Below are 14,368 nucleotides of genomic sequence, written 5' to 3'. Positions count from 1 at the left end.
TTGTGCAAGGTCCTTAATCCCCTAGTTGCTCCCAGTGTGTAGTGAGCGCCTTGTGTGGCAGCACCATGACATCAGGGTGAATGTGAGGCATTATTGTAAAACACTTTGAGGGTCTGATGCAGATGGAAAAGCGCTATATAAATGTAGTCCATTGACCATTTAGTTGTTCACTGTTTAAAAAGTGGAATGTAGGGACATGCTGAAGCAAGCAAATAGTAAACAAACAAAACAAAAACAAACCTAGTGCTGTCATTGATGTACAAGAGCTGGACTACACAACACAAATAAAAAAATTACACACAAATAAAAAAATTAACAGTTCAAAATGATGGAAAATAATGGAATAAAAATCTCATCACATCAAGGCTATCACTGTCTGTGATGGGAAAAGGTCAAGAGTAAGCCTCCATCAAGGAGATAAACGGTATTATATGATCATAAGTTGTTTTGTGGAGGCCGGGCTAACGCTTAGGAGCTCTGCATAATTCCCCATTGTGATAATAATAATGGAATATTATATCTGAAGTTAAATTTACGATATCAGTAGACTATATACAGATTCTTTATCATCATTACCAGTCCAACGAAAGGTAAGGTGCAAGCCTTTCAGTGCAAATATAAACCTGAGTAAACTACACACAGACTTGAAAGGTCTGGAGAAGAAAAAACAAAACATGAAATTTAATGGAATGAAAGAGGTATGTCCAGAATGAAAAAAATAAAATAAATAAGAATGTAGTAGCAAAAAAGAGATTGCATATAAAAAGGAGAAAAGTATGTACAAAACTGTAGATATTTCAGTGGCAGTGGATATTGCACATAGACAAATATTGCACTCATTTCAAATGTCACATATGACTAAAGTTACATTTATGTTACATTTGAAAATGTATGTAATGTAATTTTTAAATAGAATTTTCAAAGTAACACTGCTTCAAAGTAATGAAACATACAATCAGTTAGTGAAAATAGTATAGTTAGTGGACAGCAGAGTAGCTGGACATGACTCCGACTTCAGCTTTCGATTACTTGTAGAGTTTGTTTGTGCCTACAGAAACAAACAAAATAATAGCAAATTGATGAATGGGGGGATGTCTTATAATTACTTGCATGAGCCACTTATGACCAAATCTATTACTATGAGTGTTTTGTGCATTAGACACAATATTTTCGTGGTGTGCTGCTGTTTTCCAAAAATAAAGCATTTGACTAAACCCACCAATTTATAATACAAGAACAATCCATCTTTAATAAACAACAATATAATAAACTGTTTTCAATACAAGTTCACACTATAGTTCACAGTTGTAAATGTTACTGGTTTCACATTCCAAAATGTAAAAAAAAAAAAAAGAAATGCTAAATACAGGTTTGTTTTCTATTTCATTTTAAAAGTAACACTTTGAAGGAAATATACATTTGCAGAAGAATAAAATTAATATATTTCAGTAATATTTTGTAGGTTTCCAGTGGCATACCTCCACAAATGCAACAAATGGTCACATTAATGATGATTCATTAATTAATCAACATATTGTTTTAGTAAAAGCATGTCATAAATTACCCAAAATAATTCAAATTTTATATGATTAAAATATTAATTTTATTTAGCCTTTAGTGTTGACCATTCTGTATTACACATTACTTAATATTTTGAAGCTTGCATTTTTTGGGAGCATAAATGATTTATTTTATTTACAGATTTTTATTTATTTATTTATTTTTTGTATAAACTGTTTGCACAGAAGCATGAGCACCAGTTTGCTTGTAGTGTACAATATTTATATTTAATCTACATTTACCAACATAAAAAACCCAAACTGTAGGATTTTATGATAGAATCATTAATATTTGTGTTGAGTTTACTGGTTGTTCTGCATTACTACAACTCAGCAAACCATGAAGACATTCTTTGTCTACATGTCTATGGAAAATTACGTGACCTACAGTGCAGAATGTTTAAACTCAAACGAAAAAAGTGAATGTTTATTTATTCGGCATATATTTGAATCTTGTCCTATATCCTCACTACCGACCATCATCTACTTTGGACTCCGGTGTTTATTTATCATGTGGTCATGCATATGTCTGTGTGTTTCACCTTCCTCCTGGGCAAAGAAACATCGCTGTAATAAATGCATCCAAAGTGGTGGGCTCATCTACTTAAAGGATAGAATATCGCCGAACACCTCCCCAACCGTGCAATGTTGAAAATGTGTCTTTTTGCAAGAATGCATTATTTTTCTACAGCCACACGCTCAGTGACGATGGGTTAGTAAGCCCACATGTGGTTTCTGGGTAGCGTGATGCTAACTGAGCATTGGCAAACTAGAGTTGCTGACCGCCGATCGCTGCGTGATTAGCGTCCGGAGGAATGGTGTGCGCGGCTGAAGGGTTTATTTTGTTCCTCAGAAACACTACGCTGAAGACCCGTGGCCTTACAGCGGAAAGCGAGAGTACTGGCACGGTAGATTACAACTTTGTGTTTATACAACAAAAAAATTCTGCCGAGTACAATATCCTGCTCTGGCTTGAACCAAGGTCTGGAAATGTAGTGGAGTCCACACACCGGAGTAGATCCCCCCTGCACAACTGCACCTCCTCCTCCTTCTCTACCCTTGCCAACACAAACAGCAATTACGGCAGACTGAGGCTGCCTCTAAAAGAAGTGGGCTCTTGTCTGAAGGCAAAGCCACCAATTAGCAGCATTGTTCAAAAAGAAACAAAGCTTCTTTTAATTTTGTTTGCCTATTCTGCTCGGTGGGGATGAAAGTCCTCCAGGAGAGGATTAGCGTGTTAATTTTGGCGCTCTGTGGGGATTCTCTGACATCTGGCCCTGCCACGGTAGTTGAAAGCATCTTTAATATTCTCATGATAAGCACACAGACATGTGGTAAACATCCTGAGACCTTTTTCTCTGTAATGACTCTGAAAAGTGAAGGCATCATCACACGTTGATGCGATGACAAAGGTTACCCTGGCTGGGAGGTTCAGTGCAATCTGTAATTTTGTTTCAGTGGAATGTTCACATTCACAGGAAAAACATCACACTTGTTGTTGTTGGGTTTTTTTTTTTTTGACAGTGACATGACAGTGACATGATTCTTGTAATTTTGTACACAACCACAGCAGAACTGAAATTAAGTAATCATGATGTGGTTGTAGTGTGGACTGCTCACTTTAATTCAAGGGGTTTTACACAGCCCAGTCTCAAGGTTTTTTTTTTTTTTTATGCTTCATCACAAAATGATTAAAATTTTCGTGACAGGTTTTTTTAAACTCACTATTACTAACCCTACCCCCAACCCTCACCATAATCACAGGACCCCCCGCTTCACTTTTAATTTCGTGCAGCCGTCACGGAATGCGTTACAATAAATTTGTGCTCCCATGATGAACATTTTGCACTTTTCGTGACAGTATCCCGAACCAATTAATTAATGTATATTTCGTGCTGCTGAATCACGACATGCCATGAGACTGGGTTGGAATACTATTGGTCTATCTATTTGTGAATTATGAACATTTGTCAGACTTCAAAGCTCATAAATAATAGGACCAAAAAAGGGATTACTTTTAATACAAACCATCACATTTATAGCCAGTTTTCTTGAGACAACTCAGGAGATGGATACATGTACATTTTCAAGTCAATGAATGCGTCTTACATCATGCATTAAGAAATACATACAGTATGGTATACTCTGGCAAATTTAGACTACGTATTTCTCAAAAACTGAGTGATGGTGCAAAAAGGTGAGCCAACAAGACATCCACACAATTCTGAAGTAGTGTGCGGATGTGACTGGAGAAACTGTTAAAGGTACAACATTTGTCTGTTGACAAGATACCTTGGCAACACTTCTGTATTTTGTGTGTGTGTGTGTGTGTGTGTGTGTGTGGGGGGGGTGGGGGGTGTTTAGGACAGAAAACATGCAACAGACAGAAAGCAGCAGACACAGTTAGCCAACACAAGTGACCAGAGATTTCACTGGGAAGAACTTAGGATATATATTTTAACATATTTCAAATAAATGTTTTTTGCTGGATATCTGATGGACATGCAAGATAAGACTCACATGTGCTTTCTCCTTCATATGCCTGCAAACAAATCCTTATATTTCTCTTGGAATCCCCCAAAATGAGAACTCAACCAGCAATAAAATTTGTTATAATTTTGAAATGCACATCAGATGTACTTTATTTAATGTAAAGTTTCAATACAAATTAAAATTTATGGAAAAACCAAAGGTGCTCTTTGTTTAAGTAATAATAATTTGGGCTCTGTGTCTGATTCAGAAATGTGATGCATTATTTCTTGGTCTAAAGTTGAAATATAATTGAAATCTGTTTGTGTGTTTGAAATATCTTACTATATACCACTACTAATATCGTCGGCATCTGTCCGTCTCGAGAGACAATGGTGTAGCTCCTTTGGTCAGCTGCATTTCCTGGAGTGGCTGTGCAAGCCGATGCATGAGTGACAATCTCTGTCACATTTGGTGCAGTCAAAAGATGTTGACCGTTGTGCCGATTGCTTCCGCTCCTTTTGCCTGGCTCTCTGTTGGGCGGCGGTTGTATTCTGCGCTTCCTCTGAAATTTTCACACCCTGCCTCACAGTAATGCGTCAAGCAGAGTGTTCGTCTGCTAGGCTCTCCCACGTCTTGATGTCAATACCACAGTTCTGCATATCACTCTTGCAGACGTCCTTAAAGTGCAGTCTTGGGCGCCTAACCCGCCGAGAGCTTTCTGCCAGTTGGCCATAGAGGAGGTCCTTTGGAATGCGGCCTGCATCCATTCGCCTTACATGACCAAGCCATCGAAGGCGCCTGTCGCACTGCACGGAGTGCATGCTGTCCATGTTGGCACGGTGCAGCACCTCTGTGTTGGGGATCTTGTCTTGCCAGGTGATATGCAGAATGCGACGCAGGCACCACATATATTATACTACTACTAATAATAATAACAAACAAACTGCATCACAAACACAACCTCAGGAGGGACCTATAAGGGACCTATACTATATTGTATGTAATGTTTGTTCATGAAGACCAAAAAATACACATTTTACCCAAAAGGCATCACTAAAACAAGACTACACTCAGTGGCACACATAGTTCACTGAGATACAACAGCTACGTCAACATTAATGACTCCACTTGGCCAGTCTCTTATCATCTTCTTGTGGGTATCTATCAGTGTCGATGATGTCTCTCTCTCTCTCTCTCTCTGGGAAATTCAGAAAGCTAAGGAGGAGGGGAATGTCTTTGATGTCTCTATTGATGGCTACAGAGACCAAAGTTGAAAAGAGAGCATTTCCCACAGGGAGGCCATGTTGGTAAAAATGTTGGAAACTTGTGGGTTTAGGGTTTGGGTGGCCATCCTCCAAAGTGACACAGCAAACCATCTATACATTACAACAAAGTCGGCTAGGAGTCTTGGTAACAACAATCCTATTGCCTGCAATTCTTTAAAGGCGTGGTTCATTCCAGGAAAAAAATTGAGCAGAGGTCTGATTTGATCCCAATTCAAGGTAACCCAGATTTTTTTTGCCTGGTATGATCGACAATGTGTATAGTGCGTTGGTATCCTATGGGATTTAAAAAAGGGATTTATTTGTAGGTGCATCACTTGGATACTCATAAATGGAGTATCTCCAGGCATCACTTTTTCAGATATTGAAGACTTCATACTGAGAAAAACAACTTTTAGAATTAATGCTGAGACCTCAGAAGTAGAGAAGCTACAACCCCTGGCAAAAATTATGGAATCACCGGCCTCGGAGGATGTTCATTCAGTTGTTTAATTTTGTAGAAAAAAAGCAGATCACAGACATGACACAAAACTAAAGTCATTTCAAATGGCAACTTTCTGGCTTTAAGAAACCAGGAAAAAATTTGTGGCAGTAACAGTTACTTTTTTAGACCAAGCAGAGGGAAAAAAATATGGAATCACTCAATTCTGAGGAAAAAAAATGATGGAATCATGAAAAACAAAAGAACGCTCCAACACATCACTAGTATTTTGTTGCACTACCTCTGGCTTTTATAACAGCTTGCAGTCTCTGAAGCATGGACTTAATGAGTGACAAACAGTACTCGTCATCAATCTGGCTCCAACTTTCTCTGATTGCTGTTGCCAGATCAGCTTTGCAGGTTGGAGCCTTGCCATGGACCATTTTCTTCAACTTCCATCAAAGATTTTCAATTGGATTAAGATCTGGACTATTTGCAGGCCATGACATTGACCCTATGTGTCTTTTTGCAAGGAATGTTTTCACAGTTTTTGCTCTATGGCAAGATGCATTGTCATCTTGAAAAATGATTTCATCATCCCCAAACATCCTTTCAATTGATGGGATAAGAAAAGTGTCCAAAATATGAACGTAAACTTGTGCATTTATTGATGATGTAATGACAGCCATCTCCCCAGTGCCTTTACCTGACATGCAGCCCCATATCATCAATGACTGTGGAAATTTACATGTTCTCTTCAGGCAGTCATCTTTATAAATCTCATTGAAATGGCACCAAACAAAAGTTCCAGCATCATCACCTTGCCCAATGCAGATTCGAGATTCATCACTGAATATGACTTTCATCCAGTCATCCACAGTCCACGATTGCTTTTCCTTAGCCCATTGTAACCTTGTTTTTTTCTGTTTAGGTGTTAATGATGCCTTTTGTTTAGCTTTTCTGTATGTAAATCCCATTTCCTTTAGGCAGTTTCTTACAGTTTGGTCACAGACGTTGACTCCAGTTTCCTCCCATTCGTTCCTCATTTGTTTTGTTGTGCATTTTCGATTTTTGAGACATATTGCTTTAAGTTTTCTGTCTTGATGCTTTGATGTCTTCCTTGGTCTACCAGTATGTTTGCCTTTAACAACCTTCCCATGTTGTTTGTATTTGGTCCAGAGTTTAGACACAGCTGACTGTGAACAACCAACATCTTTTGCAACATTGCGTGATGATTTACCCTCTTTTAAGAGCTTGATAATCCTCTCCTTTGTTTCAATTGACATCTCTCATGTTGGAGCCATGATTCATGTCAGTCCACTTGGTGCAACAGCTCTCCAAGGTGTGATCACTCCTTTTAGATGCAGACTAACGAGCAGATCTGATTTGATGCAGGTGTTAGTTTTGGGGATGAAAATTTACAGGGTGATTCCATAATTTTTTGCTCAGCATTGAGTGATTCCATATTTTTTTTCCCTCTGCTTGGTCTAAAAAAGTAACCGTTACTGACTGCCACAATTATTTTTCCTGATTTCTTATAGTGTTTCTTAAAGCCAGAAAGTTGCCATTTGAAATGACTTTAGTTTTGTGTCATGTCTGTGATCTGCTTTTTTCTACAAAATTAAACAACTGAATGAACATCCTCTGAGGCCGGTGATTCCATAATTTTTGCCAGGGGTTGTACTCATTCAAGGTCAGCTAAAAAAAAAAAAAAAAAAATCAATAATCCATTTTTATGATATCTTCAGTAAAACAGAGATGTTGGATGTGAAGGGCATGGCATGGGTGTGGCAAAGTGAACTCTGAGTGAATATTGATGAGGACCAATGGGATGTGATATTGGAGAATGCATAGACAACATCCATGCTAGACTGTGGCAGGTTAAAATCTTACATTGTCTGCAGGTCTCTCCCAATGAAGACCATTGTGGTTAAAACATAAAATCTCAGTGGGGACTTATTGTATCTGGTCCTCTCCTGAATTTCAAACAAACTGCAAAGATATTTTGCAAGATATGAGAATACTGGCCAACATGATTTTTCTTGCATGGAGTCTTTCAATGGATTTTGGGGTAATTTGGGGGTGCTGAAGCTGAACCTGGTTTTAGTTTTTAGCAATCGGATCACATTTTTGAGATATGAAAACATATTTCTCATATCAAGCATTGAAGCAAAAGCTGCAGTCTCGCACACTTCTTCGATGCCATAAATAGCATTACGCTTTTGTTCACAATTTGCAAACCTGGTTTAAAAACTATGCTTTTGAAGCTGCTTTTGTGTATGATTAGTGGCATCAAACTCATGAGTGAATGAGCAATCGATACGGAACATGCAGATTGCAAAAAAATGTGATGCAATAGAGGAAATCTGAGCTCAGATTCGGATTCAGCACCCCAAAATTATGGCTCCTTCACACATAACCATGATATAAGTCGACTAGCACACGAAGGATGAATTGCAGGCTAATTGTGAAAAATCGGGGCTGCCTCCAACGCCTGGTACACCTGTTGCTACAACTATTTGCACACACCAGCAGCTGAAAGACAGAGTGTGCCCTGTGAGAGCCCATTTGATCCCTCTCGCGGCAGGTGTCGGGCAAATTCCAGGTGACACACATGAACATTTAACACCACTCACCTGACACTTATGCTGCTTTTACACATAACGATGACAAGTCACGAATGCTACGAAGTATACATTCTTGTCCGCTGATCACGAATGTGATGATTTGAGGCAGAGGTGTCAGGTGTCCTCAGGAACTGCTGCAACCTGTTACCATGTGTTATAATTAATGGCACATGTTGCTGGTGAATTATCAGGAACCATAACGCATGGTCAAGATTAATGTTCCGTGCTGTTGCGCGCTATTGCGCATTGTTGTGAATGAGGCGAATTGTCTCCACACACACCCATATTCATCTATCAGCTGCTGAACAATTCAGATTGCTCTGGTTTGCTCCTCAAAATCCACAGCAGAAAAACTTTGTGATTGCCATGCTTAGTTGGGCTCTGTGCCATGGAGTGGTGCAGAGAGGAGGAGACAGAGAGAGCCAGATGTGTGGCTCCATGTGACTCTCGTCTCGCACGTTGTCCCAAACATCAGGCGCAGCAGCAGGAACACCTGCAGGAGTGCGCTGAGGAGCATTGGAACAAAACTGTTAGCCGACTTGGCGTCACTGTCCTTCTTCAGCATACTGCAGCAATGAAACTGAATGCGGTGCAATAGGGTTTAATTGTGCACACATCAGAGAAGAACGCTGTTATGCTCTATTAAGGATCACCACTAATCAAGATGGATCAACGTGCTCAGTTGTGACCTCCACGACATGAGCCGAAATGAGTGTGGTGCGTGACATTCGTGGAAGATTTTTTTTGACAGCCAAAAACATGATCCACAAAAATCACTCATATCACGCACCAGCGCACTATTAAGAAACCTATTCAGATGCATTAAGTCACGTTAAGAATGTCAGGAATGTACCAAGAATGATGCAAATATGACATTTGTCCTGCCTATGAGTAAACGCAGCATTAGAAAATGTGTGGCCATTCATGCTGTCAGCACGAAAACAGTCAGCAGACGATCACTTTCGAGCTGGATGTGAAATTGTGTAAGTGCCCCCATGTGTGTTGCTTTGCAAAAAGCAACACACATGTGGCCTGCATGTGTATTGCACGTGTCACACACCCCCCCCGAAACACATGTGGTGTATGTGTGGCTCATGGTGTGCTGGGGGTGGGGGGACATTGCATAAAATACTGATATGTATGCTGCCCAGACATGATCACATGGGGGCTGGACAGGCAGGTCTGAGTGCGCACAGCACAGCGAGGTGCCTGTCAGCTGCTGACCAGAGACTCACTGACAGCTGACATAACACAGAAGAGAGTGACACGTTGTGTGTGCTGAACTGACAGGGGGTGTGTCTGCCGACAGCAGTTGCTATTGAGATCTCTGGTTCTGGACATCATGGCTGGAGAACACGTATCGTGTTTGGATGGACATGACCTAACATCTGTCCACTGTGACACGCGTGTGTCTGCTTGCTGTCCTCACGTGGACATACATAAAAACATATATTGCTGTTGTGACAGGCTGCAGCGAGTGAGAGCACGGTGCGCACATTGACAGGCTGCCCCACGTGATATGGACCATAAGATCATAACACGTAGTGGGCGATCTGAATGTCACGTCACCCATGTGAGCTCTGTTCCACATGAGACGGTGTGTGTCTTGCAGCATGCTGTCCACAAGACATGTGTATCGGGCTGCAGGGCTGGACTCATCAGACCAGTAGATGTGGACATGATTAGAGCGCCTTGCTTCATTTATGTTATTTCATGACTGTACGTCTGTTACCATTGCTCATCTACAGAGGAACATATGGTTCATACTTGTATTGTCCACTTGGTAAGAGGGATTCAATAAAATGTGGTGGTTTTTTATAGTGTGTGGTTTTATTTTTTTTAAATGCGTCCATCTCCTTGTTGATTTCAGGCATTTTTCCGCACCTTTTACAGGCTAGTTATGGTAGCGCAGTGGTAACGTTTCTGGCTGGCAGTCAGAGCTTTTGTAAATTGCAGGTTTGAATCCTGTGGGTGGCATGTTTTTTATTTATTTATTTTTTTTCACAGCAGCTGCGTGATGTGGTTACACATGCTCCAACTGCTTGCACTGTGTTCCCGCTGCAACAGTTTCGTACACGCTCGTGCACGACACGTTGCGTGCACAAAACCATCACAGTGGGATTGTTCACGCCTGCCCGTCGGCTTGATGTTTTTGTGGTTCGCTTATATGAGCTGTTTCACTGTGATTCGCCCTGATTTGTATTTATTTATGCTATGTGTGAAGGGGCCCTAACCCTAAATCAGTTCTCAAAGTCCATGCAAGAAAATAGTTTTGTGGTTGTTGTTGTTGACCAGTGTAATATTTTGTGTGGCAATTAGCATGAATTCACTGTCTCTGCTTTTGGGTCATCCAAATCAATAGCGTTGGTGGACTGTATGATATACTCACAAGCTGCAAGGAAGAATATTTTTATGTCATGGATTAATGATAAACCTCCTACTAAAGCAAATTGGCAGGATAATGAACAATGTTTGATATGGACCCCATATCTTCAGTTTTCAAACCCTACAGTGGTGTCAGTATTTTTGAGTATTACTCTGTGTCAGGGTCAAAACACATTACCCCTTACGGACACTTAAAAATGAATGGACGCGAGACCAGCAAATCTTTTGTCAGCTTCAAGGCCGTAATCCCAACAGAGACGTGCAAAACTACATGGTGCAAAAGATATATGCATGCATATGACGTGATGCAGAACAAACGATAATATACGTTGGGACAACATAATATAAATATATAAGTTGTGCTGGTGTTAATACGATGATATTATGATTATATTGTGATGATATACAGTCAGGCGCATAATTACTCTAACACTCTGGATTCATTTTGAACTCCACTTTGTGCACCTTCTCTCTTACATTGGCCTGTCTTGTCTTTTTTGGATCTGTTTTCTCCTTATTTTTCTGTTGCTCTTTATACTGATTGTGTAGGCCAAAGTTGTGCTGAACATTTTGTTTGTTCACAAAAAAGAAAAAAATATAAAAAATATTCATGTATATAAAAACAATTTGGAATAAAATTAACCTGTGACAAAATGTACATTAACGTGTTGCAAGTTTCAAGGATCCCTCCCAGAATACAGTGAAACACAAAAATCCAGTGGGTTCCATCTAAACCAGATCGTAGAAATGGGTTGAAGACTTTTTGAGTCCTCTCCATAACATATCCTCCTTAGGAGGAACTATTTTATGACAGTTCACAGGTAATTGTGCATGTGTGTTGCATAAATACTGTGCTGTATTGTTGGCACAGTGGAGAAAATACCATCGAAAGAAAACACTTCTTCGTTGTGTGACCACGGTCAGAGACACACTGTGAAAACACCAGCAACCAGGAGAATCAGAAACATATGGAATATTCTGTCCAGCAATTACAACGTTCCTCCTGTACAAACGCGGCTGTAATTATGCGGTGCTCGTGTGGCTGATACTGACAAAGAGGATGACTAAGCAATACTGTGACATTTTCTACCCACTCATCTGCCCACAGTCGTCCCAAACAGCTGTAAAACATGTCCGCAGGCCTGGCACGGCACGCCGCTGTCGTACAGAACAAGGGTCTTTATTCGCATCTCGGTTTTTACCTGAAGAGAATGTGCTGAATGTGTCTGTTGTGCGTTGTGTGCAGATGGGGGTCTGTACAGTGGATTCAGCGGTAGGCGGCCTTGGAGGTTGTCCGTACGCTCAGGGATCATCTGGCAATGTTTCAACAGAGGATGTGCTCTACATGCTGCACGGCATGGGCATTGAGACAGTGAGTGTTTCTGCGCGCAGTACACCAGCCAGGTTTTAAGTCTTTCTAATCCCATCACTTCGGTCTCACTCACATAGCTCTTTCATATAAACAAAACATTCTGCAAGCAATCTCAGCTCCAAATGTTTGTTTTACAATATCACCGGCTTTGTGTAAGTTACATGAGTTCACAGCTCCTTGAACCGTGTTTCAATTTATTTAACAATCCCTACCTCTGCTGGTAGACTGTGGAACCGCAGTCACCTTTTCTATTACAGTGCCAGTTATATTTGAGGTGTCCAAAGTGGCACTGTAAAATAAAAAAAGCCATAAATAAATATGAAAATAAGGGAAACAAATTATTTAATTAATTAAACTTTGAAACAGGATAATTTTTTTTTACAAAAAAGAAGCTTAACAATATAATTATGGCTATATAAAATGATATTAACATTTTGTCAAACATTTAATTGCATGTTGCCTCGAACAAGGAGGTTATCAATCCACCTATGTGTTATACACACACACACGCACACACACATATATATATATATATATATATATATATATATATATATATATATATATATATATACAAGGGCTGTCAATAAAGTATAGGTCCTTTTTATTTTTTCAAAAACTATATGGATTTCATTCATATGTTTTTACGTCAGACATGCTTGAACCCTCGTGCGCATGCGTGAGTTTTTCCACGCCTGTCAGTGACGTCATTCGCCTGTGAGCACTCCTTGTGGGAGGAGCCGTCCAGCCCCTCGTCAGAATTCCTTTGTCTGAGAAGTTGCTGAGAGACTGGCGCTTTGTTTGATCAAAATTTTTTCTAAACCTGTGAGACACATCGAAGTGGACACGGTTCGAAAAATTAAGCTGGTTTTCGGTGAAAATTTTAACGGCTGATGAGAGATTTTGAGGTGATACTGTCGCTTTAAGGACTTCCCACGGAGCGAGACGTCGTGCAGCACTCTCAGCTGCCGTCGTCAGCCTGTTTCAAGCTGAAAACCTCCACATTTCAGGCTCTATTGATCCAGGACGTCGTGAGAGAACAGAGAAGTTTCAGAAGAAGTCAGTTTCAGCATTTTATCCGGATATTCCACTGTTAAAGGAGATTTTTTTAATGAAAGACGTGCGGACGGGTCCGCGCGTCGGGACGCAGCCGGCGCGGTGCGGCGGCACAGGACACCTCCGTGTTGATAACCATTTGTAAAAGCCAAGCGGCTTTTGATGGCTTTCCTGTGGCGGAGCGTCGCGGCGGCTGCGAGCCAACGCTGCAATCCGCCCGCACGTCTTTCATTAAAAAAATCTCCTTTAACAGTGGAATATCCGGATAAAATGCTGAAACCGACTTCTTCTGAAACTTCTCTGTTCTCTCACGACGTCCTGGATCAATAGAGCCTGAAATGTGGAGGATTTCAGCTTGACACAGGCTGACGACAGCGCCTGGGACCGTTGCGCGACGTCTCGCTCCGTGGGAAGTCCTTAAAGCGACAGTATCACCTCAAAATCTCTCATCAGCCGTTAAAATTTTCACGGAAAACCAGCTTAATTTTTCGAACCGTGTCCACTTCGATGTGTCTCACAGGTTTAGAAAAAATTTTGATCAAACAAAGCGCCAGTCTCTCAGCAACTTCTCAGACAAAGGAATTCCGACGAGGGGCTGGACGACTCCTCCCACAAGGAGTGCTCACAGGCGAATGACGTCACCGACAGGCGTGGAAAAACTCACGCATGCGCACGAGGGTTCAAGCATGTCTGACGTAAAAACATATGAATGAAATCCATATAGTTTTTGAAAAAAATAAAAAAGACCTATACTTTATTGACAGACCTCGTATATATATAATTTTAAGGCATATGGCCCAAAGCAGATATCACTGGAGCAGATTCAGAATAAAAGTTTAATTTTTTTACATTATGTAATTTGACTTGTTTTATTATTATTGTTGTTATTATATTATTATTATTGACATTATACTTTATTTTCCAAAACTCATGAACCCTTATTTTCAATCTTTGATGTCAAAATCGAATTCTCCTCTCAAAACCAGGTACTCACATTTAAACCAAATTTTGTAGCCAAATATTGCGTGTGCGCACACACATGCACACACACGCACACACACAATAAAGAGGCATTACACAGGGGCGAGAACACAACTTTAAACTGTTACTATATTGAATAGTGCATCTTATGGTTTTCCCCAGTGTAACTTCTTTAGAGAATGAACAATATGCCAGTCTTCACCATTTTTATT

General features: G+C 40.3%; 1 protein-coding gene across 2 annotated transcripts in view; it reads left to right on the top strand.

Moving 5' to 3' along the window:
* Positions 1 to 14,368, top strand: part of hmgcll1 (3-hydroxymethyl-3-methylglutaryl-CoA lyase-like 1) — a 58,098-nt gene that overhangs the window by 38,801 nt on the left and 4,929 nt on the right. The window contains exon 8 of one of the 2 annotated variants that reach the window (XM_034185254.1): positions 11,994 to 12,119. The exons of the other annotated variant lie outside the window; for it this stretch is intronic. Within the exon in view, the coding sequence (XP_034041145.1) occupies positions 11,994 to 12,119 (126 nt within the window). The remainder of the gene's footprint in view (positions 1 to 11,993; positions 12,120 to 14,368) is intronic. 2 annotated transcript variants of the gene reach the window in all.

Source organism: Thalassophryne amazonica, chromosome 13 (genome assembly GCF_902500255.1).
Source record: "Thalassophryne amazonica chromosome 13, fThaAma1.1, whole genome shotgun sequence".
Lineage (NCBI taxonomy): Eukaryota > Metazoa > Chordata > Actinopteri > Batrachoidiformes > Batrachoididae > Thalassophryne > Thalassophryne amazonica.
This window is presented reverse-complemented; position numbering and strand designations above follow the sequence as displayed.